The following is a 25759-nucleotide window of genomic DNA, read 5'->3' as shown; positions in this document are numbered from 1 at the left end:
AGCAGCCAGCTTAAGTTAAAACACTTGAGTCCATTGAGAGAGCACCACCATTGTTCCACAGACCAGTACTACTACATGCACTGCAAACCTTCAGTTGCTCTCTGGGCCAAGACATGAGCTTAAAATAACAGAGAAAACCCAACATCCCCTCACTTGGACACTACCAAGTTTTAATTCTCACAAAACAACCTCATGAAAGGCATTAACAAGAATGCTTTTACAAAAGGGCGTTCTGACCCACAGTCTTACATGCCATTTCTAGCAGCAGAGAGCATGGGAAGAAAGAGAAAAAAATATTTTCTCCACGCCAAAACAGACCATGTCTCTTCTGAACTGGAGATGCACACCAGCAAGGTGAAAACAGCCAAACAAAAATCTACCCAACTTCTCCATTTTAGGAAACAAACCTTTACAATAGATTAAGAACTAAGAATATCCATTTGAAAAGAGCTTACCTGAGATTATCTTCAGCTTCCAAGGAGGAGAAGGAAGGTTAAACACCTTTCATACCAACTTTGTCTAAGTCAAGCAGTGGCTAGCAGGCACAAGTATTGTATGACTACAGAAGGGTTAAACAGACCAACTAACCCACGCTCACCCAGTACCCATTTAGTGCCTTATGAACTTTACCTGCTAAAGGCAATGCTGCATTTTATTTTCATTATTCAGCAGCTAGAAAGTAACAAAGGAGACTGACAGCATCAGTAGAACTGGAGTACAGCTTACAAATGCCAGCTCCTCTCTCAGGTAAAGACGTCAACGTCACTCTGATAAGCTGTGTTAATCATCACCCAGCATATGTTTATTCAGCAGTGACCCTATTCTGCACTTCAAGCTCTTTACAGAATATCTAAAATATTATTAGAAAATGACTATAGCAATACTTTGAGGCTTGTGGCTCGAGGAAAAGTTCTCACATTTATCAGCCCCATTTGTAAAATTTTTAGAGGTTTTTTAATGATTGGCTACCCCTCTTGATGTGTCAGCATAAAACATACTAACAACAGAAAATGTCATGTATGCTTTAAAAGGATGGCTGCCTTCTTATAGGGACTAAAGCTAAACATTTTTAAGAGTAACTGTGGTATCTGGGCAGTTCACAAAACCTACCAGTGCTGACTTTGTCCTATTCCTCCTCTGTAAACTCTTACACAATAGGGTAAGTGTCAGAAATCTGTGGAGTTTCTCAATGCAGCTGTGGTAGAATTTGACCCCAACTATTTACTAGTTATTCAGATATACCATTCAGCAACTGGAATTCTCTTATTTAGCATATCTATGCTCATACAGCATGTGTCTGAGATAGTAAGATATTAATACACATTCTACTGCTTATATTATGACATGACCTTTATACAACGCTAATTTTAAAAAGGAAGATTTCATTTCAGCAGCTGAAGAAAAAAATATATTTGCATGCACAGCTGAAGCAGCATTTGATATAATACAAGAATCCTTGGTGTCCTGTACCAGCCACACTTGTATTTCACCTCCATTGTGGCCTCAGCTGTTGTATCAGGCCCACAAGAGGAAGGGGTGATATAGAATGGCACTGCTGAGAAATCTGCTTGCTGGCAATCAGGTTATGCAAGAGACTAGATACTAATTTCCTTTCCCTAGTCAGGTTTGGGGGATAATAGTCTTCTTTCTCCTCTTATACACTGTGTATCACATAAACATGAATTAGTTTAAAGATCCTTAACAAAATCCTGTTTTTTGAATTAAGAAAAAAATGCTTCAGGTATTGAAATTTCATATCTAGAACAAAACTATATTCTTGTCTTAGATCAAATGTGCTTCATGAAGCCTATCATCTGACCCATTTTAAGGTTTTGCCCCTTTATTATTTGAAACTATTACGAAGAAGATGCAACATAGACAACTAGGAGCGATTTGTTAGCAGGCCAGCCTTTCCCTTCTAGTATGCCTGAGTGCCTAGGCAAAGGGAAGTTAAGAATCGTCATAAACCAGAGAGTATGTAGAGGGTCCACACAGCAGAAATGAAAATAAACCCACCTTTTTGAACTGGGTGCTGCATCACATAACATCATGGATCACAACACAACTGTATTCATTTAGGCCACATTTTCTTTTAAAGTAGCAAACAAACATTATACAAAAAGACCTATTTAAAACAACCCATTAGTAATATCTTGTTTTCTAATGAGCTGTGCTTTAAAGCAGTGTCACCACTTAACATAAAATGCTTTGTTTTCTCACTTGCATTTAAGAAATGGCTAGCTGAAGTTCTCCATTTTTAAAATCAGAAAGAAAGGGTTTGTTCAACTTTCAGTGATCCTTTGACTTCTGACATTAGAGATAAACCTGTAACGTTATAGAGCAACAGATAGCAAAAGACAGAGCAAAATATAACCTGTAAGGTTATAGAGCAACATACCTAAAAAAGCAATCAAGGAGAACGGACTGTTAAGTCTGATCACAGAAAGATCTTTCACTGGTCTAACTGAATCTAGAACTATATGTAACTGTCACTCAGTTTTAAACACTGCACAAACCCTGCATTTTGACTGCCAACTATGTTGTGCCAAGTCTAAAAAAAAAAAAAAAAAAACCAACCCCAAAAGAAAAATAAACCCTTCTGGTTTTGTTTGTGAAAGAACAATGTGATTTTAAGATGTGTAAGTGTGAACAGGCACAAGAAACTCACCAGGTAGGAGAGAAGCTGGATGAGAACATAGAAACCTTTTTCCTGCTTCCAATGAAGTTCAGAGTGTTGCTACAAAGTTAATGAGAATGCGAACTGGCCTTGAGCATTCTGCACACACTGAGAGGTCCGTGTTGTAACTCACGGGAACAGAATCACTGCTAACCTATCTTTAATCCCAGGCATCCTCATAAAAGTGAGATTTTTATCCTGTGCAACACACCCAAGGTTTACATCAAAGTGTACAGAACATAATGTTTAAGGAAACAAAGTGTTAAGAGATCTTTTGTTTGAAGTATGGAGTTTGGTGGAATAAAAGTAGTTTTAGGTGTTACTTAGGTTCAAATCAATGTGTTCGAATACAGAAGATATTTGCAGACATCCTCAGAAAGACATCCTGTGTATCTACAGTATGTGTAAAACTTCACTCTTAGGAAAGCAAGACCTCAGAAAATTGCTTACAACCTCTAAATCAGTTGAAGAGCTGACATGCTTTTTCTTATTCACAAACTTCCTTCCCTTTACATTTCCTCTCCATTATGCTGAGTCTATATATTTTATAGTTCTTTCTGTTAGTGGGAAATTAAATGTAGGCTTTCACGACAACTTCTGACTCACCTCAATGATGGGAATGAAAAAATAACAGAGGTAGCAATTCCGCTCTTGGAAACTTATAAATGCTATTTCAAAGCTTGCTATAAACCAAGAACTTTCTCCTTATAAAGCTTATCTATTACCTAAATATTAATATCTGCTCTTGTGTTCTAAAGAATTTTATTAGCTACTGACAATCAGTACCTAGATGTAGAGGATTTACTGTGCATACACGGGATAACTATCATTATTCTGTCATTAACTGTCATATATACAGGACCATGTAGCACCTCCTTTTCAATGCAGTGCACAGATGCCTGGGACAGCTTTGCACCTCTTGCTCCCAGAAGCATGGACAACCTGCACGGGCTCCTGCTAATACAGTCAACTTAGCTGGGAGTTGCACATGAGCCTGAGTACTCACAAAAGTGCATCAGGTCTAAAATACACAACTCGGATCACTTAGGATGTATAGAATCTTTACCACAATTTAATTCATAGATCTGTCCACAACAGAAAATGGTCTTCTAGGACAAGAGTCCAGTTCCTAAAAACAAGAGTTACCATTTTAGGAACTGAAAATCAAATATTAGGCAAAGACAGATTTTGAAAACGTCAACCAAAGACAGTCAGAAATGATCTTGTGTAACATGCTGCACAGGAGAACCGGAATTACTTTTCTCCTAGGCTAACCTACTCAAAAACACCCTAACCACATTTTAATAGCAAAATAAGAATCCAAGTTTGCAACAGCTTGCCACCATTTGGGACAATTCCCATTAAGGCTGGGCAATCCTCTCTTCTTTCAATTTCACAAAGCATTAACTATGAACACTAATTGGAAACTATTACAGAAGTCCCACTCTCCCAAAACTTAAAGCATTAGAAGCAGCTCCTGCTTCTCCTGTTTCTACTAAATGCTCCATGTCACTGGTATCTTCTAAACAGGGTTCACAGAATAAAATAGAAGAATATATAAACAATAATGAACTGCCTTTCTTTCCAGAATATAAGAACAACTGAAAATATCTAACATTCAGAACCTAGTGAAATGTTAACTTGAAAAAAATGAGAAGCTCCCCTGACACCTCTAGAATGGAAATTCAGCAGCTATTTCACAGCACATTACAATAAAGCAGAACCACATAAGAAAGAAAAATAACAACAACTTTTATACCCAATTGAAAGTGCAGTGGGAAGTTGCATTGAGAGAAAAGCTTTTTATGAAGCTGAAACATGACCATAAAGTCAGAGGGTTTTACAGGCCTGTTCTGTCATATGTACTATTAGACCCCTAAGAACTGCAGCTGGATCAGGAACACTGCTGTCCATCCCATTTGAATGATGACTTCCTCAGCACAACCTCCCAAAGAACAAGGGAGACCCTGTCTTTGGTATTATCTTTAAAAGCAGGAGTGCTTCCAACTAAATCATCTATTCCTTCACAAGGATTTATCCTTGGAGTTCTGTGCAAGTACTGACATGGCCTACCTCGACTTGACTCATGAAAACTGAATGGGTCACAGCTATAATCATTACGGTTGTAGGCTACACTAAAAAGAATACACTAAAGTCAAGTTAGATATGGTCCAATGTACAGCAGCCTAAGCTACACAGCGCCCATAGCCACTGCAGTATTTAGCTCGCTCTGTGATCTGTGACAGTTAGGTCTGTTCTCCTACAAAGGTGGAGACTGAAAATGAAACTGAAGTCAAACTGTGAACTTTCCTGTAGTCCAGTTTTAGGACTGGCTGTAAACATACCCTGCAACAGAAAATCCATCAGGTTGGCATCCTTGCTTCCTTTACACTACATGAAGATAACAGGTATCAACAAACAGAAGGAAGTCAGTTTTCTTTTTCTCTATTCTTACCAAAACATTTAAACTCATGACATACCCATCCTTGTTGATCTTGCTAATTTTATGCGAGTTACATTTTTTGGACTAAACAATGCACATGCTCCCCAAAAGAAGCTTAGGATTCTTTTTCTCTTGCCCTGCCCTGTATGTAGCCACTTCTGTAAAAGGAAGCTAAATCAGAACTGCTGCATTTTGTTTGTGCCTGCATGACACGAGGCAACAGGGAATTTGGTCCCTTGTTTTTAAGTACAAGTTTAACTTGGGTGACACTGAACTGCTGAAAGAATCTGATTAACAGATATACTACGTCAATTTCCTGTATTAAAGGCTATCAAAACCATCATTCTAATTTTCTGCTACTCTCACAGGGACAAAAGGGTTGGTTTTATTTATCATACCAAAGCTTGGCTTTTTTACTTTGCTTTTATTAAAGACATCTTAATAATAATTTCATTAAAATGTTTCTAGTCTTTTGTCTTTGGTAAGGAAGCAAAAGAAGATTCATCTAGCTACATTTGCAGTCCCCTTTAACATAATACTAGGGCTTTGTGCTCCAGTGGATTAAAGCAGCATCTGTTCTTCTCTGGAAACCTGGACTCAAATCACAGCAGTGCAGTAAACTCTGCCTGTACCCTAACTGGAATCATCCTTCCTCCAAATAAAATTCAAATGAATTCCTGACAGACACAAGAAGGGCTATGTAACTAAAATATTTTTGGTTAATATGTCTTTCTAAAAAAGCCCATCTTCAGTAATTATTTCTGCATAACAAAGATGCATGAATTAAACAAAATCTGTATTTACCTAATTTTTGACATAAATTACAATTTACATGATGCTAAAAATCATCTTACAAATCCAGGGCTTGATTCTGCTCTTACAGCTAACTAACTACACAGTCTTCTCAGGCAACAGAAATAAAGAAGCAGACCTGGGAATACGATTTTGGCTTGAGGCCCATACTCCGTTTAAACATAAATGACATCTAAACAAAGCACAGTTAACTAAACCAATGCACCAACACACCTTCTCCCCAAACCCATGATTCCTCTTGTCATAACTCCAGTTGCTCTGTGTATTACACAGTGTCCAGGTTAAGGGCACATCCTCATGTACTTAATGTAACAAATAAAGCAATCAGGGCTCCATCTTGATTACAGTTTCTGAGGTCTCCTGCAGTTCTTTTATTAAATAAACATAAAAAGCAGTAATTGATTGACAGCTACTGTGATTAAAATATGCTTGGCTCTGAAATTAATGATAAAATTGCCATCAATTCTGACAGATAAAGAACTATGTAAATGTTGAAAGAGCAAGAAAATCATACCCTTAATGTTCTTTCTAAATTACAATAAATCCTTGCAATGAAGAGGCACAACAACCCACCAAATCTACTTCCATGCATCACAATGACCAAAGCCACAAAGTGAGGGGTTTTCCTCATAAAATTTTGCTCCTTCACAGGTAAAAACAACAACAACAACAACAACAACAAAACCCAGTAACTCAAAGCATCCATTTACATCTGTCAGAATCAGGCAGAAACTGGAAGCCACATGGGTTTACAATAAAGAGAGTGCATGTTGGATCTTGAGATGCTATGAAGGCCTAGTGGATATTTTCCAGAATATCTTTATGGCATTAATATTTCCAAAATAAAGTTGCCCTGACAGTAGACTAGACCCAATTTGGCTCATTGAGAGTCACACAGCTGAGGCTATAAAGTTAAGGTAATGCATTGCCTTGAATTTCAATTGGAACATCACAAAGTAAGCAAAAGGACATGTTTTACAAGGAAAGCAGTATTTCACTTCTAGCACTCTTGTTTCCTGATGTTCTCCTAGAGATGGCTGAAGTCTGAGTATCAGTGGTGTTAAACATTAGGAAGCACAACTGAAATATATGGGGAAATATTATATACCTAACAGGTAGCATCTTCATGAGTGTTGGTTTGGGATGACACCTTGTATCCACCAACAAAGGACTGGCTATGTTTAGGCCAGCTTTTATAATTCACAGCTACTTCATAGTGGTGTTCAGGACAAATAGTTTGCAAGCATAATTAAAATAATGAGATCTGCCTCTTCAGAAAATTTGATCCTTGAATGCCATCTTCATACTCCAGAAAAAACACGACTGGTATAAAGGTAAACTGCTGTTTCCAGAGTAACTGTTCCACACAAAGTCCTAGCACCTAACCTCTAGATCCATAAATGCACGAAACGATCCCAGCCTCCAAGTGATGGAAGAGCATTCTCATGAAGACTCCACATTTTGAGGAATTATTTCTATAGCTATGCAAAGTTCACTTTGAAAGAATTCATATTTTGCAAATATGAAATGGTCACAGGGTGAAAAAAAGATGTAAGAGCACACGGCTGTTTATCCTAGGCAATCACTTCCCAGGTCTCAAAGAGAAATACTCTTGCTGCTGGAACAAGCAGTTCAGTGTCAACTGCTGGTGAAGGCACCTTCTCAAGGAGAGGCCTGCTTGCCCACCAGTAACACACTGTGTCAGCTCCTAGCAACCTTCCAATACACATTTGTAACAGGAACAACAATTCAGAGTTACTGTTTAATTTGCTATTTGTACTTTTCCGGTGAAAAACTGAATCCTTGGACTTTCCTTACCTGGAAGTTGTAAATTATTCCATGAAACTAAATTGCAAATTGTTTATTAACTGCACCAGGATTCCCAGAGAGCTTCTAAAGGGGCAAAGAAACAACTAGATGCCGTCCTGAGCACTGTAATTGTGACTGGTTAGCTCCAGATCTTGCACTACAATTAGTATCTTGGAATAATGAATTATTTCAGATTAGTACCTGGATGACAGCTAGCTTCACACATGAAACCTAAATATCAAACACCCATTAACTAAGAGGAAAAAAAACCCAGTTGACTAGTATATAACAGTACTCTGAGTATCTGCAATTTCAGGAGCTGGAACAAGACATCACAGCAACAAACTATATCTGGTACAGAAGTAGAAGTAAAATGGGCAATGTGTCATTTTATTCCGCATGGCTTATGTTCTCCCCAAGCACTAGGCAGATATAATGAATTCTGTGTTTATGTGAAGGTTATCTGCCACAGGAACAGGCACAGTTAAATACAACCATCCAAACTAAGTACTCAGCAATTCCTCTCTTAACACATCAGGCAGAATAATCAAGCTTAACTGAAAGGAAGTGCATAGCAATGTGCAAATGGAAGAAAAAAGTCTGAAACAATGACTGAACAGCAGAATGTGACTGTGTGAATAGAGGCAAGTCAGTCACTAAAGTAACATTTACCAATTATGTTTTGTAGCAAGCCATGAAAACGTAATATCACTTAGGCAAACATTACCAACTGCACACAGGAACCTTAAAAGCTCAACTTTATTATTTTCCTTCAGGGTAAAAATAAATTGTACTACAAAACATTTTCCTTTATGAAAAAAATACAAATCCTTTCTTTCCCAGAAGACTGTTGCATTCATACGTCGTTGCATTCATATGTAGTTACACTGAATCTAGTCACTTCCTCCTTTTATATTTTTCTAGAAGCGCATACACCCAATTTAAGATATCGCCTATCTTTATTTATATTGAGTAATTCTTTAATGGTTGATCAGGTCAGAATGTCATTGAATTATTTGGTGGAATAAACTTTCACAGTGCACTGGAGATAAATTCATTTTGTGTGTGTGCTTGCCAGGATAACTATTTGAGTCTATCATAACTTACACACAGTATTGCACAAGAAAAACTCGTCTGTACATCTAGTGTTAAGAGTGGCTCATGTAACAGAGTACTGTGCTTTTGTAATTTTGACACACATTACTTTAGTAGTTAACAATACCATAACAATAGGGACCTAACGTATTAGCATGGGAAGTTCCATTTTCTGTTTGTCTTGCATCGGTTATCCAGTATTGCTGCTTCAAAGGCCTTTGAACTGAACTGTCTTTTCTCTGGCCCAGGGGATGAATGGTGGTGGTACCACCAGGCTCCACGCACCTGCCCATGCTGGGAGCCACCTGCCAGGTCTCCAGGTCTGGCTGTTTGGAACAGCAAGTCCCAGAGCTCTGAAGCAGAACCTGCTGCTTGTCTGACGCCAGCCATGTGATTTCTTGCACTGTGTCAAGATCAGGTGAAAGAAGTGTATTTATGGTTGTGTACACACATGCATGTACCTCGGCAGCAACGCACATACCAAGTCAGATCGCACCTAGCAGCACCACTCTCTAAAGGCTTCTGGCTTTGTAACTTCGACTACGAAAAAGGAATGGGTCCACTTCTGACACCGCATGGGAACAATCACAATTTCAAACTTACGGCAAGCACAAGTGTGATGAGGAACGGCTGAGGGAACAGGGAGGGTTTGGTCTGGAGAAGAGAAGGCTCGGGGGGGACCTTATTGCTCTCTACAACTGCCTGAAGTAGCTTGTAATGAAGTGGGATCAGTCTCTTCTCCCAAGGAACAAGTGACAGGACAAGAGGAAACAGCCTCAAGCTGCACTAGGGGAGCTTTAAATGGAGCTGGGGAACAATTCCTTCCCCAGAGGGTGCTCAGGCACTGGAACAGGCTGCCCAGGGCAGTGCTGGAGTCAGTCCCTGCAAGTGTTCACACAGCGTGTAGACGAGGCCCTCAGTGCCATGGGTTAGGGGTGGCCTTGGCAGTGCTGGGCAACGGTTGGACTGGATGAGCTCAAAGACCTTTTCCAGCCTGATTTCTGCTATGATTCTACGGTCCTACAATAGCGCAGTTCTCTTCCCCCGCCCCGACCCAGGACACCAGCCCCTGAACAACACGCTCGCCACGAAGCCACCTCTCAGACAAAGGGGGTGACCCCGCGGCCGCTCCGCCCGGCTCCGCTCCCTTACAGCTCCCCACAGCCTCCATCGCCGAGGCCGGGCAGCGGCGGGGCGCAGCCCTTTGTGTGTGACAGGACGGAGCCGCCGCCGAGGCGGGCCGGGGGCGGGGGGAGCTCCCGTTGTTTCCCCCCGGCTCAAACCCAACCCCAGCCCGCCGCAGCGTACTTACCAGCTGTCCAGCTCCAGCTCCAGCAACGACTGCGTCCTCTCGGAGCTGCAGTGCAGGCACCACATGGCTGCCCCGAACTCGCAGCCGGCTCGCTCCCGGCCGCCACCATCGCCGCCGCCCCGCCTCCCCTCCCGCTCCCCTCAGCGGCCGCGCGCAGATCGGTGGCGGGAAGGGGGGGGGGGTGGGGGGTGGTGAGGGACGGTTTCCCGGGCAACGTGAGGCGCCGGCGGCTCGGCGCGCGCCCTCCCCTCATGGCCCCTCAGCTATGGCCGGGGCCCTTCGGGCCGGTTCCCCTACGGTGCCCCCCCGCCCCCCGGCACCGGCCTGAAGGGGTCCCGGCAACGGTGCTGTAAACGATGGGGACTTAGTTTAGCCTAAAGGGGCGGCAGGAAACCTGGAGAGGGGCTTGGGACAAGGGCCTGTAGGGACAGGCCAAGGGGAATGGCTTGAACCTGCCAGAGGGGAGACTGAGCTGAGCTCTTAGGCAGAAGCTCTTCCCTGTGAGGGTGCTGAGGCGCTGGCACAGGGTGCCCAGAGGAGCTGTGGCTGCCCCATCCCTGGCAGTGTTCAAGGCCAGGTTGGACACAGGGGCTGGAGCAAGCTGCGCTAGTGGAAGGGGTCCCTGCCCGTGGCAGGGGTTGGAACTGGATGAGCTTTAAGGTGACTTAAACCATTCTATGATTTTAATGTTATCAGCCTCACACACATTCAAAACAGCAGCATTGAAATGTCCCTGTTGTTGGTCTTAAATATTAGCACAATACGCAAGTCCTGTCCGCTTCCCATAAACCCCTGTTTTCATGTGTTACCCTGGTACGAGGTGGTTTGAGGCTCACGCTGGCAAGGCAGAGCGCGAGCTGATGCTGTGGAACATGCAGAAAGGAACCTCACAGTAATACATTAAGTGCTGTGGAAGCCTGGTGACAGGAGAATGATTCTGGAAAGAGTGGTTGAGTTCTTGTTTAAAAACTACCTGTCAGAATCTGGCATTCAGATGAGTAATTCAGAAAAGATTTTAATTATCATCCTGCATTGCCCCACTGAAACCTGACCTAGAAAGCTCGTGGATTCTGCTGCATCATATCCTCAGTGTTCTCACAGCATTTGTAAACGGGAATAGAAAGAAACCTCCACCTCCTCCAAGCGCGCAGTAGCTCAATAGTAAAGCTGGTTCCGGCAAGCAGGAATTCCTCGCTGGAATTAGAGAATAAACCCTAGGCCACCTGAACCACCTGAATTTCATCATCGCCGTGTTTGACACATGAAGAACAGTCCTCCCTCAGGTTTTTTCAAACAGACTCACCATGTGGTGTTTAAAGTATTGCACGGAATCAAGTCTAAACACAGTTAATTGTAACCTGGTAATTCATAAATGGAACCATCTCATCTCCTAGAATACCATAAAAGGTGCTTTAATTTATATATACACCTCATATAGAAACCACACACCTGCAAAGGAGTACATTTAAATCATATAACTTTCTCACACACAATAACTTTTTACACACATACTTTAACAAAGCATTAACAAAAACGCCTCATGATGCTTCCCTACTCTTCCTCCCTCAAAGCCTAGAAAATAGAAGGGTCTGCAGCCTATCTGGAGGGGCAAGTCCGAGTGCGGAAGAACTAAGGAGTCAGTCGGTTCCAGAGCTCATTGTCCTGAGGGAACATCACCTTATCAAGTGTCTGCTCCTGTTCGAAATGCCGTCTGAGCTCCTCTGCTGATCTGCCCCAAGAATGTGTTTGAAGAGTCCTTGCTGAGTGTCCCTTTCTTTGGTAGACTATTCCTGCTGCAATTTTAGCTTTACAGGCCAAAAGAACAGCTGAAACTGCACCACAAAACCTATGGAAAACTAGGGCTTCCTAAAGGTACAAATAAATGAGTGTTTAAAAACAGTAAGGTCTGTGTGATTAATACCCTGTAATAACACGAGAGAGCAAGGCAAGTTTTAACTTTAGGGTTTCCTGTTTCATGGAACCGTCAAAACATCTTGCTTTCCAAAATAAGTTTCCCTTCATCAAAATAAGCATCATGTCTATGGAAGCTGGGCAAGCAGTCTAACCACAGACACTCCTTGTCTTCATTTCGATGCCAGGGTACTGGAGAAGAGGAAGCTAAGGAAGCAAACAAGAACTGTTCTTTGAGGGGAGGGAGGGGGGAGTGGTTGGTAAACTCAGCACTAATGGCTTCATTCATAACCATCTGCACAATAATCGGTGCAATTCTGTGTAGGGACAGATCAATTTGCACTGTACTTTTTAGGAAGGGAAATGCTCCAGCGCACAAAAGCAGCACTGGCTGATCTCTGCAGCGTGGGGAAACTCAGGAATTTACTCAGAAACTAAAATTGTTGCTCAAACAAATCAGGTCCAAGAAACAGCACAATGGAAGGCCCGATGTGCCCTCGTGCTGTATATACAACATACCTCTTATTTACAATACATTCCATGAGAGCTGATCACACCTTTCTGGATGATAAAAAGAATCAAAGCAACTTTACTTAATCCCAGTTAAACATTTGGATTGAGTGTGTGCTTTGCATAGTTTCCAAAGGAAGCATTAGGCATAGATTCCAATAAGCCTGGGTTTAACTAGCTTTCAGTGAAACTCAAATACACGAAGGAAGGGCACACCTACACTGGCTGTTTTGACAGTAATGTCACTGCAAGTCTATAAGCAGAGACTATATACACTGCCATGCCTGTTTGCAACATCTCATGGTTACCCAGCCAGGCTCTTCCCTTCTGGGACAGGCAGCCATCCATACCACAGTTTTCTGGTCCTGACTCCATGCTCTCCTGCACCTACCTTCATCTCTACTCGTAAACAGCGACAAATCCAAAGCAGACAGACATAAGCAGTCTGCAAAAGTCAACTGCTCCTCTGGAAACCAGTTTCCATTTAGAAACCAAGTGCTGGCAGTTTCAGCGTGGGCTGAGCAGGAGGATATGTACTGAAAAGGGCGGTTGAGAAGCTCTGACCTCAAAAGCAGTCACAGAGTCTTCTCAAGAATGTGCTTTTCTGAACCTGCTTCAAACAGGATCTTCCTTCTACAGACAGGAACATGCTAGATAAGCAGCCAACCAAGCAACGGTAACACATCCCACTTCAAACACTACATGGATAATCATTACAGCTTTCCCCTCCTCAATGTCAAGAATCCAGAATACTCAGTTTTGTTTCAACCTTTCTGCTAAAAAGTTTTTGTTAAATCATGCCTTTTTTTAGTAAGTCCTTAAAACCTAAATTAGAGATTAAATACCAAAATCATCTATGTATTTAATATGTTGCATGTATTCCAATGGGGAAAATTAAACAAAGAAAACCAAATTCTTGCTGCACTACGCAGACGGCATTGTGGTTTATGAGTCAAGCAGCCTGATGCAATTATTTTTGGAGTGATTTCTCATGTATGTTTCAACATTCCGAAGCCATCTTTGTTGAACCATAACCCAATACTGCATAATCCAGTCTCTCAGGTAACAGTAACCTTAATCCCATCTCCCTCAGGTAGTAGTAACCATAATCCATTCTCTCTCAGGTAAATAGTGAGGAGTTTTCACTGACATCTAGGCTTGACCTTTTAGGACAATTTTTGGTGGCACATTGCTACATGGTTTTGCTATCCTGACTACACAGGTGCAGGGCGTACACTCTGTGCCGAACATACAGAGGTGACACTTCAGGCCTTAGAAGACTGGGGCAAGAGAGGCTCCTGCAACAATACAGAGCCAATGTAGACTTCTATGCCACTTTATATACCTGCACTGTGCAAAGGAAGCTTTGGCAGAACCGACAGGACATATAGAGGGTATTCAGTCTGTTGCTCTCCCACTGCTATTTTGTCATCTAACCAGCAGTAGAGTTGCCACCATGGTAGCGTAGAAATTTGCAGTACAGGGTAAGGAGTTAGGAAAGTAATTGTTCATGTTTTAGCATCCTTATTCCTGGCAATTTGTGGAGCACAGCTAATGGACAACTCAAAGCTGCTCCATTAAAACAAAGATCACCTTGACTTAAAAAAAATATGAGGAACTAGGAAGTTTCAGTGCTAGAGGAAGTGAGCAAAGGTTTCAGACTATGACCTCAAGCTCCCTAGCTCAGTCCAGAAGTCCGAGGTAGGTAACTGTGAAGCAGGCAGGCTGGCTGAGCTAGGGAGAGCTGAGAGCTGGCTCATTCACTGCACCCCACTGCAGTGCTGGCAGTGTGACCAGCAAACACCACCAACACACTCACAAAGGCAGACCCAGGTCTGGTACTATGGCCATGTTTAGCAATAGCTCAGTCGTGAACACTGGACTACTCAAATTTCTCCTTGCTAAAGCTAACTATGTTTAACTTCTAATTAAACCTTGGATTAAGCACAACACTGAAATTTTGGTTTATCCAGTAATTTACATCAATAACTGTTATTTAATGTGTTAATAGCTAAAACAAAGTTTATAAACCCCCAGAGTGCAACAAACTCAATTTGTAATTATAAGCACACAGCAATTTGTATAACGTGCCATCTAAATCTACAGTAATTATGACCCTGCTTAAGGGTAATTCCCAACTTAATCACATTTAATACACCATTATTTCCAAGATCTAGAAGGCTGAAACAGGCATTTATCTTGCATTTTTCTTGAACAAAAGGAAAGGGCTACCAAGAACAGAAATGGCAGAAACTACTAGGGAATAGTTTCCTTCCTGCGGAGTATAAATACAGCCATGCAACATAGTACAATAAAAATGCATACACAGGTCAAAATAAATATTATTGCTCTCACAGTAGGTATTTGGGGGGATATTAATCCAATTCATCCCTTGAAAGATTCTCCTTCTCCACCCTTCCATGATGAAGTCTCTGTTTGTGATGTTTTCTCTACACCCATCAGAAACTAAGCGTTCTTTAAGGAAACACTGGGGTATACCAGGTTTAAGGACATACAGCACAATGCTTTTTCACAGTATTCTCTTTTGGTGTGAAGAGAATTATCAGTAAACAGCAAGTGATTCTCTAACTGCATAAAACATAGTGATAATTTTCCCACATGACCTGGAATTGCAGAGGAATTATCAAATATGTCAGGTAATTCCTTAAAAGCCAACACATAGGGGCACTCATCCCGGTTTTGTGTCCCACCGAAATGGACATCTTATCTCTCTCATTGTCCCAGTTTCAGCTCTCATGCATTTGTTGATTTCCTATGGCTGTGTACTAGTTCACTCAGTTTTTTACCGCTGACATACAAAAACCAGCATCAAAACGAAAACTACAACGTCATTTTTGAAACAGAACTTATGGAGTCTTTAAATAAACACATCTGGGAAAAGGCTTTCTGTTGTTGGTTGCTATGGAGTAGGCAAAACAATGACTCTTTGTAGTCACTTTGCTCTCCTAAGAGCAGCTCCACAGCCTATTTTAGGCAAAAGAAAACTTCACTGACTTCAAGGGTTTGCTGACTTGAAACAGTACTTTTCAACTACCTATCTCAACTACCCCCCCCCCCCCCACTCTATAGAACATGAAATGGAATTATTGCTGTGTGAAGGATGGCAATATTGAAGCACAGAGCATAAACCACAGCAGTGGAAAACGAGAGTAACTTTTTACAGTCACCTTGCAGATCAGTGGGAGAACAAAAAATTAAACAGATCTACACATTCTGCTTCTTTATCCCCTCCCACAAAACAAGGCACTTGGCTTATAGAGGGATACAAGGGGCTGTATTAGCCCCTCAAAAGAAACCTTGCCAGTGAAAAGCTGTGCTTTGCAGCAAACTGCCTCCTCAGCCCTTGCTAGAAGATTTGGGCAAGAGGCCTGATTTCAGAACTAAAAAGGAAATTCCACAATGATAACCATGTTTCAGAATACTAAAATACACAGATTTAGCCATGCAGACCAGACAGCCCTGTAAACTACTTCAAGCTGTAAAACACATAAATGAAATCTTCAGCAATGGGAAAAACAACGCCGAAAGAGGATTAGACTGTAGTCAGACCCTTAGACCACAGCCAGGATTCCCCACGCAAAATACTCTGCTGTCAATATTCTGACCTGGTTTTATCCCTCAAAGTTGATCCTACAGACCCCCACTCGTGCGGGGAGCTGCTGTAAACTGTATTATTAGGTGCATTACAGCACTGACAGACTTTTTACATCCACAGGAACATCACTGGAAAAGCCAACATCAGGCAGAGCAGACTTGCTGCAGTATTTCAGTGTTTCTCTCAGAGAATGCTGGAACACCAGTCACGCTGTTCTGAGTTGATGTTTTCATCCTCTCTGGTGCTGCCACTGCTCCCCATGGTGAGGCTCACAGCAAGACAGCCTCGCTTTCCACAAAATTCATCAGTTACTGGATAACTATATTTATTCATAATATTATCAAGACATTCAAAACGTCTCTTGAGAGACCCATAGGTGTGGATGGGGAACAACAGGGTTTTGGTGCAAATACCATACAAGGAACGCTTTAAAAAAATCTCTCAGGGGACTTTCTGCAGTCATCAGTGTGAGTCACCCCAGTGATACCATACCTGAGAAGCAGAAGCTGCAGTCGAGGTCAGTTGGCACTGAGTAGTGGTTCTTCAAGAGAAAACACTTTCTTCTCACAAACCCATGGACAGAAGGATAGTGGATGCTTGGAAATCCCCCAGAGAATGCACAGAGGCTAGCAAGGAGCCAGAGAGCCCCTTCAGAAAAAAGTTCATCTGTAAGCTGGGAAGGCCACTCTATCATTGGCAGGAACCGAAGATTGAACAGAGTGAAAGGGAAAGGAAAGCCTTTAACCTGTGCTCTCCGGGGCAATAAAGGCAGGACTCTGTATCACGAGAATACAAGGTGACTGTGGTTACAAGTTTGCTGATACCATTATACACACAGTAGCCCTTTGTCTAAGAGTGAAATGTGTACAAGAGTGGCTCCTTCATTTTCCTCCCTTGGAGTGGCACGTTTTCTGATGAACTCGGTGTTCCCATAGCTCAGGACACACGTAAACATTGGCAGCACCAAGCCATGGGGTTCTGGGCTTCCACTGGCTATGCATTCAGTGCCACTGCTGAGCAAGGGGGGTGGGCACTGGCTGCACTTGGCTCAAGACTGACAAACTTGGGATGTAAGGAATATATCCCGATGCTCTAAAACAGCAGACCTCACAGAGAGAAAGATGAAGCCATGAGCTCCCCCTTCCAGACTGTTAATCATAAGAAAGGACTGAAAAAGTAATTCTCCTTTACTGGAGAAATAGTGCAGATTTGTGGTCAGATTAAGCTAATACTGCCATGGAAAGAAGTGGCTTTACCTTCCCCTCACCTCTTCACCTTACCTTCACCCTCTCAGCAGCTGCATGTGTTCATGTCGATGTGACAGGGATGAGCAGGTTTAAAACAAAGTGGGGTTTGGCAGGTCATTTGGGTTGTTTTACCTTCTATAGCGCAGAGACATTTGTCAGAGTTGCACATTGAGAAACAGTATCATTAAAACTCGCTGAGTATGTTACTTAAGGCACTTGAGAGAGACAATGCAGAAGTTCACCTTTGCTCTATAACTTTATGTGTTGTCTCCAAATGGGACTAGAAGGGAAAGATTATTAGGATTTGGAAGTGTCTAATATTACAAAGTGTCACTGTTAAAAATCCGTATGAAAAGTCCACTGGCACCATATGATACAAAGCTCTGTACACTGCCTATGTTGTGGTTAACAAACTTGTCACTGGCTAAAATGTCTTCAGATGAAGCTGGACAGAACATGAACATTGCGGTGATGCATATACTGCAGGTAGCTAATACACAGTAATACACATACTAATGCACCCGAAACACCATGTGTAAACCAACTGGAGCTGCACCATCCTTTAAAAACGTGCTATACCAGAAGGTTCCCCACAGCTTCCTCTTCTTTTCTGCATTCGTTTTCTGGCAGTAATGATGTGCTTTCTGCAAAAAGCAATTCTCGGGATTAACGGGCAGACAAGATTAACAATGCTTAGTTATGCTTCACGTCACCAACATCTCAAAAGCTCTCAATCCCCAAGAAAAGCATAGCTTTGTTTGCTTGGTGTTTTATGTTTGAACGATTTACAAATTTAGTAAGACGAATGAGCTTCTGTGCACACATTGGTTTTCTGCACACTCTGAAGTCAAGCAGAAAAATCTATGGCTGATTTTAACATGGCTTTACTAATGTTTTCTCATTGTGGAAAACATGGAATGGGGTTTCTTCAAAGAAAAAGGTGAAAGAATTACAAACCCCACAAACAGTGACAGGAAGCTTGTGAAAGTACTTAGCTAGTTAGCATTAAAGTCAGGATCTGAATGCTGCTAATTTATGTTCTGTGTAGAACTGTCTCTCCACTTGCATGTGTGACATCTGGCTCAGTGCAGTGTGGCACACTGAGAAAACACATGTACAGTGCAGCCCATGTGGAAGTCCGTATTTTCTATGACCTGTCTTTCTGCAAGCACCCTTCTAAACCCAGGGATTTTTCTACTTGAAGCTCAGATTGTGTTAGAGCTGTTTATTTTGATAGCTACCACTACATCTAAACTGCTACTGGGGTGACAAGCCTCACTGAAATGTCCTCTACATAGAACAAAAATTGACCCAGATCGAATTTTATGGTAAAGAAATCACTTTTTCACTGACTGCATATTTTAAAAAAGGGTATAAGGAAGGTCTATTATTGACCTAATAAAGTTAGATTTAAAGGTATATATAAATATTTCCATGGCTTCTGTCTCAGTGCATGACTGTGCAATTCAACAATTTTAATTCAAGAAGAGTATTTATCCACATTCACATTCTGCCAAATCTGTCAGCAGGGAAATGCACTGGATCACCCAGACTCAAGATCTGATTCACATGCAAACCTATTTTTTACAGACATGGCACTCTTTGGCAGTGGCACATCCTTAGGCTGACAGCACAAGGACTGTGCCAGCACTGGATCATCCCATCTCACAGAACTCAGCAGAGGCCTCCTGCTTTATGTATAATGCAGAGGGTGACCACTAAGGAAAACTGAAACACCAAAACCACATTCCCCAGGAATGATCACACAGCAAAAGGAGTTACTGTAATAAGGCCACCCTATATATATGTACACAGTGCAGGAAATAGCTGTGGCACTAACACGTGTGTGCTGACAAAGTCTGAGCTTTTACTAATTGCCTGAAGTCCATGAGCCAGATTTAGTAACCATAAAATCTCAATCCTAGCGTAAATTACGCAAACAAATATTGACTTTTTCCATGGTGACCTTTATAGCTAATAGAAACTCTGAAAGGGAACCAATAAATGCACACCTCAGAGGAACACTCCACACTACCACAGAATGAAGAGCATTGAAAAAGGAGTATTTCTGCTCCACAGTTTCCTGCACTGGAGCCAGGAGGGCACCACAGCATGTGTCGGTGTCCTCTCCAGGGAATATGATGAGCTCCCAGCAAAAAAGGCTGGGAAGCACTGCCATTTTCACAGATAATACTGCCAGATTTGACATACAATGCAGCAGAGATTTAGAGGTAGGTTATGTATTACTACAGAAGGATAAAATCAAGGATAAAGAGGCTTCAATATTTGTTCCATTTTGCTCATTCACAAATTCTCCCTAATGCTGTCCCTTCGCCTGTCATGCTGAGTAAGCCAGTACAGAACACAGACGTATGTATGGTGAAAGCACACCTTCAGCTTACCTACTTGGCAATACTGACCTATGGAGGTATGAGAAGGTAAAAAAGGACCAGGAAAAGTCCCCTTTGAAATTCTTCCATGCAGAAAACTTACGACATTTGCTAATATGTTAAATGAAAGAAGAAACGTGTCCCACTGTTAGATCCACAGGGAACACCAGGAAAACAGCCCCTGTTACACAGGCCTCTGTTTAAAAGGCTTGTATGAATTCTGCCTCAGACTTCTGTATGGCACCAACAGAAGAAACATTCTGCATATGGCTATGCACAGTACATACTGTTCCTAGATGAACAGGATATATTTTGTTTCCTTTTGGAAACTCATAACTCCTTATGTCTTGCACAACAGCTGTATTTTGGCACAAAATACAGCACTAGAGAGGTAATGGGAAGACGTAAGGTTGCTGATCTTTTAAAATTGTTATTTACTGCAGTCCTTGTTTTGAATCTAGTTAAGAAGAAAAGAAATGATGCCCCCCTTTCACTCTGGGTGGAATAAATCAGGAGCTGCTGCAGGGAGCATGACACACACACATCAGACAGGGTAGGCTGCCACAGCCCACCCACCTCTTAGCAACTCTCCACAGCTCTGAAGGCAAATCCCCACTGAAACCCCAGCAGCACTTACCTCACCAGGTGAGCAATGAGGGACCTGTGCCACAAACCTCCTTCAGAAGGCAGAAATGGCAAAAGAAATCACACTTTTGTCACCCATAACAGGGAGGTTACTTTGCAATACACTGCACTGCTAAAGGCACGTTTAACTTTTGATTGACGGCTTGCCCTGCCACAGAAAACATTTAACAAGTCTCATCCAGATCTTAGACAAAGACAGAATGAGAATGCATCATGCTAATTAATTACATGGTAGAGGTAAGTGTAGGTCCCCTTTCAAATGCAAACAGTGCATTGCCAGTAAGAGCCACCCCCAGGTGTGTTAGGAAAAGCTGCTAACCAATCTGGACATTAGAAACAGGAAGCCATTTGAATATAAATTCATTTTCTTTGCCACCATAAAATGTCCCTTCCCCTCTAATCCAGGTGCCCATGCTATGAACTGTTGTAACTTGACAAATAAAAATGTCCCTGAGGCAATAAAAGAGATGAAGAATGCATTGTAAATGGGTGATCTTTGGCACCCACCATAAGATTATTCAGTGAATCAGTTTATATCAATGCTACTTATCTTCACCAATATGGAGGAAACATACTCCGGACTCCAAGGGACTCCAATTTCTCTTCCTCAGCTCAATACACGCAAGACTGCAATTTAATCAATTTCTGTCCTTCTGTGTTAACTGACTAGAGAGATTTCCCCTTCACTAGGATCTAGCTCAGTGTGCTCAAAGCTCTGTCTGTCGAGAATCCAGAAAACTAAATTACAAGGAACGTTTCATTTCGTTGATGGAGTGCAGAGTGGTGAGTGAGGGCAGAGCATGGCCAGTTACATGCAGCTGGGATCAGCTACAATAGGCACAGTGGGGTAGGAGAAGCTGGATGCAGTCCCAGACACTGTTATTCTATGGAAACCTCAGCATGGCTTTCTGATCTCATGCGTTTGGCAGGTACCGAGGGTACAGATGAAGATGGAGTAGGCTATTCCATTGACTGGGAGTCATCTAGAGTCCTCAGAAGGCTTCTAGTAGGAATAATATTTTATGGACTGCAGGTTTGAACTCCTATCCCAAATCAACGGTAAAGCTAAGCTTAAGGTGCAAAACCCACTGTACATACCCAAAGGGGGCCCTAGCACCCAGGGTGAAACCACCAAAACAGGTGTCACAATCTAACACTTTGTTGGCAAACCTGTTTTCAGATATTGCAGGTATTTTGTTCTTGAACAAATCCGAGGATAAATGGCTGCTACCTAACAGTGATGTACAGGGATGAGGCCTCTATAATCCAACCCTGTAATCCCAAAAAGACATTTGCGATACCTTATACTACCAAAAGGCCCCACTGTATTCATCATGAGCAGACTACTGCTTTGGACTTGAAGCCTGTAACACAAAATTAACTCACTGAGCTAGCAGCCCAACTGCTGATGGACTTGGTCCATCACCCAAGGAGCACACAAGTGTTCTACAGTGTGAGCTGTAACCAATGGTTATCCTGAGAACCCGGTGTTCTTCCTCTATATGTGGAATGCAGTGGTTATTCCTGTTTGCAACCCCACCAAAAGTAGGAAAAGAGCATAGGATGAGCACTTACATGCTTACTTATCAAGTAAAACCTCTGGCATTTAAGTTTAGGAAGGCAGTTCTGACTTCCCGGAGAGAGAAGAAAAATGAAGATAACTATAGTCAAAAAGAAGTGTTAGAAACCTTTACACTGAGTGATTGGATCACCAGCTTGGATATTATGCCATCTTTTGTTTAAGTTATGAACTGCAAAGAAATTGAAATGCGAAGGACTGCTCAATCTGTTTAAAATTTAACCTCAAGAAATTCACTCGTACTTCATTTGAAGTTGTTTTTTTTTTCTTCCAACAACATAAAAATAATAGAAATGATTGACTTTCAACCTTGCTACTCAGACACAACTGGCAACAAAATCCTGTTTTCCATAGGTAGATGATCACAAAAACTTCACAAAAATAATAGTTTGATGTGTCTAAAATGGACCAGTTCTTGCTTTACAAGCACTTCAGTAGCTTCTCCTGTGTCACTCTGAAGCCTTTTGTTACCAGCACAATGAATGTCAACAAGAAACTCTTTTCAGATGTGTGACAGATCTTTAACTTCAAACTGGCAGCAGAGATGCACCTTTATTGACTCTGTCCTGTTTCTGCATATTGTAGACAAAAAATTTATCTGGGCTAAATATGAAGGAGATCAATCATTTTGCTTTGACCTTGCTTATAAAGCCAGCTGAGCCTATCGTGATATTCTTTAGTTGGTGCTATTTAATATAAAATACAAGTAAGGAAACAGCTACTTCCAAGCATATTCCAGCTACGAAGGATGGAATTTACTTTCACTGTTGATAGCAGGAAGGTCTTTGTTTGGGTTTTTTGTTGATCAAATTAGCTTTCACTCATGGTGAAATACTCAGAGGACCCTTTTTGTACTGTCCCGAAACCTCTTCCATGAGCCGGAAGGAAGGAAGCAGTCAAACATTCCAAGCTGCAGTTACTTCAGATGGATTCTTTTTGAAATTCACAGAAAACAAGTACATTTTGAAGGATGTGCAAAAATAATCTGGGTATGATGGACAATGCAAAACCTTCTTTGTGTTTTTTCCCCTGGAGTGGACATTGTGTAAGTGCCCAGTGGCACCTAAGAAGCCTTTTCCAAGACAGACTGGGTAACCTGAGAGGATGACAGTTGCTCCTTTCTGCACCAGCTTCTGGTTAGTGCTGTGTTGAGACATAGGATGAAACCACAGGTGGAAAAAATTCCCCAGCCACATCTATATGAGAATTGGACACAACTGGTTCTCAGGCCTCTGTTTTTCAAAGCTCCTGCCATTTCAATGACACAGAGATGAGAGGTTGGGTTTTCTGTTTGTTAAGCCTGAAGAAAGCATCCAAATGGTGACGTGTTTTGTGCTGCACTTTGTGGCATTAGGATTGTCGAAAGGAAGTTGCAGCTTAGAATATTAGAAAGGAAGAATCAAACTTAGCACAGAAGTCTTCCACACTGCAACAGAGTATCCAGTGCTGCAGTCACCCCTTCAGGTGGCCTTCCATCAGCTGTGACTTGCCTAAAATATAACCCTAAGAGCTCAGACAGAAACCTGCCCATTTCACAGACCTGAATTTCCCCTTCCTACAATGCAAATAAACAGACGTAAACCAAAAATCTCCTCAATGTTTAAATGAAAAAGCACAGAATTCCAGCCTCACAAGCACTCGCTGCAGCAGATTCGATGGAGAAACTGGTATTCAGTGCAATTGCTGCTTCTCTCTGGATGCTCAGAAATAGGATTTCTTGTTCAAACGGTAACAATGCTCCAACTTTCAATCCTGCTCACAGGCCACGGAACATACACATTCATAAGAAAAACATTATTCACTTCTTCTCCCACTTTTTCAACTGTTCCTGCGCAGTGCCACACACAAGGTCTTCCTCTCCTCCACTACCCAAACATAACTGAACAGTCTGTCACAAATTACGATCTCCTTTTAAGTCAAAGATACTGTCTTGAGCAGACAGCTGGTGAATATTTCTGCATGTGCTGTGCATGACTTTACATAATGCTCCGGTGATCCTGCAGGGAATTATAGCTGCATGTACATCCTTGAATTCACTCATTTCTAAAAAATGAAGGATTTAGTATTTAAAACCTGCTTATAAAGCAGTGCAGACACTTCTGTAAAGTTTTCAGATACAAGTAATTTCCAGTCCGCTATGGATTTTCTTACACCAAGTAAATCTCTGCACAAAAATCTCAGGGATTTGCTCTTTACTCATGGATTCCAACTGCGCATCACATTTTCTCTACTAGAATACTCAGCTCTGTATTTAGAAAGTTCTGCATGCTCATGCCCTCACACAAATCAATCCCACCTAAAGCATTCCAAGCGCGTACCTACAAGTATGGGATACCACACCAAGAGGGAGGCAACAAGCTCTCAAATTCAAGACTATTTCTGCATTTCTGTTTTCAGAACATGCTGACTCACGTGCGCGGCTGCGGTTGACACAACAGCATCTCTTCTACAGGTGGCAATTCCCTCTGTGTTTGTGAAAGAAGTAGAGAAGACTTCCCTTGAGAGCAAGAGCTGCAGAATTCAGATGTAAAAGCTGGCTCACAAGGCTTGCTGCATGTCTGGGAACCACCCTCAGTGCTCTGAACAGCTCTGCCAGCAGACAAGGGTTTGGCAAAATCCCAGATGGGGGACAAATGCCTGAAGCAAGTTAGCTTCTGCTGTAGAAGCCTCCTGAAACACACTGAATGTTCGAAGTCTCTATCATTCAAAACATAATCTAATCAATTTACCAAAGCCATTAAAACATTCCCCTCCGGGTGAACAGCAAAGGCACAAAACCACCACTCATTTTGGCTCATTCCTATAAAGTGTGGTCAGACATATTCTGATCGAGAGGCCAGGCAAAAATGAGCATGATGCTGAAAGTCAATTTTCCTTCCTGCTCTAGTAAGATAATTTAAGATGTGTAAGATAATTTAAGATGTGATTTTTATTTCATGCATATACTGTCAGTTGGTGCATGTAGCCATGTTTTGACACCTTTTTCTGCACTGTTCTCTCTTTTTGGATCTCAGTGGACTCAATAGAACTAAGTCTTAGTTCTAAGTCTTAGACTCTCCTTGCTCTGCTGAGAGCACAGTTATTATCAACCTGCTTTCATTTCATTTGCTGTGTTCAAAAACCAGGAGGCTGTGAGCTGATCTTGCTACTGCAGACAGGTTTGAAAAAATACTGATATTGCATGTGCTCAACCAACATCACATCAGTGTTACCTTCCTAGAACTACAGAATGATTTTGGATTGGAAGGGACCTTAAAGCTCATCTGCAATGGGCAGGGACACCTTCCACTAGGTTGCTCCAAGCCCGATCCAGCCTGGCCTTGAACACTGCCAGGGACTGGGTAGCCACCCAGCCACAGAATCTGAACAGGCCCAAGCCACCTACCCAAGCATCAGTGTCTGTGCTGAGCTCTTCACCCAGGCAGTGACATAGCTACTGAGCAGCCGTTCAGCTCCAGGCAGTGAGATGCTCATGTTTACCATTAATGCTGTATCTACAGCTAAAGTGTAATGTGCATCAGGTATAACCCCAGAAAACTATAAACTGCTCCTGGCAACTGTTCCTAACAAGCTGTAAATCCCAAGCTCTGTAAGTAGCAGGCATTCTCCAAAATAGAAGTTCAAGTTTGCTGGGGGAAACAACCTCTTCACTTATTCTTCTGATTCTACTTAAATTGTACAAATACTATGATTTTTACAATTAATTATATTA

General features: G+C 42.0%; 2 protein-coding genes across 11 annotated transcripts in view; one reads left to right on the top strand and one right to left on the bottom strand.

Annotated features, from left to right (window-relative positions):
- The window catches only part of HDAC11 (histone deacetylase 11), a 656323-nt gene that overhangs the window by 191638 nt on the left and 438926 nt on the right, over positions 1-25759 (top strand). The window lies entirely within an intron of this gene.
- The window catches only part of IQSEC1 (IQ motif and Sec7 domain ArfGEF 1), a 335931-nt gene that overhangs the window by 60043 nt on the left and 250129 nt on the right, over positions 1-25759 (bottom strand). The window contains exon 1 of one of the 10 annotated variants that reach the window (XM_061357819.1): positions 10150-10307. The exons of 8 other annotated variants lie outside the window; for them this stretch is intronic. In XM_061357819.1, coding sequence (XP_061213803.1) covers positions 10150-10214 — 65 coding nt within the window. In that variant the 5' untranslated portion in view covers positions 10215-10307. Of the gene's footprint in view, positions 1-630; positions 773-10149; positions 10308-25759 lie in introns of those variants that run through there. One more of the 10 variants, XM_061357820.1, reaches the window with a different exon arrangement.

The sequence above is a fragment of the Neopsephotus bourkii genome, unplaced genomic scaffold, assembly GCF_033783945.1.
Source record: "Neopsephotus bourkii isolate Nb327-2 ecotype Australia unplaced genomic scaffold, CSIRO-AGI_Nbou_v1 NB_923, whole genome shotgun sequence".
Lineage (NCBI taxonomy): Eukaryota > Metazoa > Chordata > Aves > Psittaciformes > Psittacidae > Neopsephotus > Neopsephotus bourkii.
This window is presented reverse-complemented; position numbering and strand designations above follow the sequence as displayed.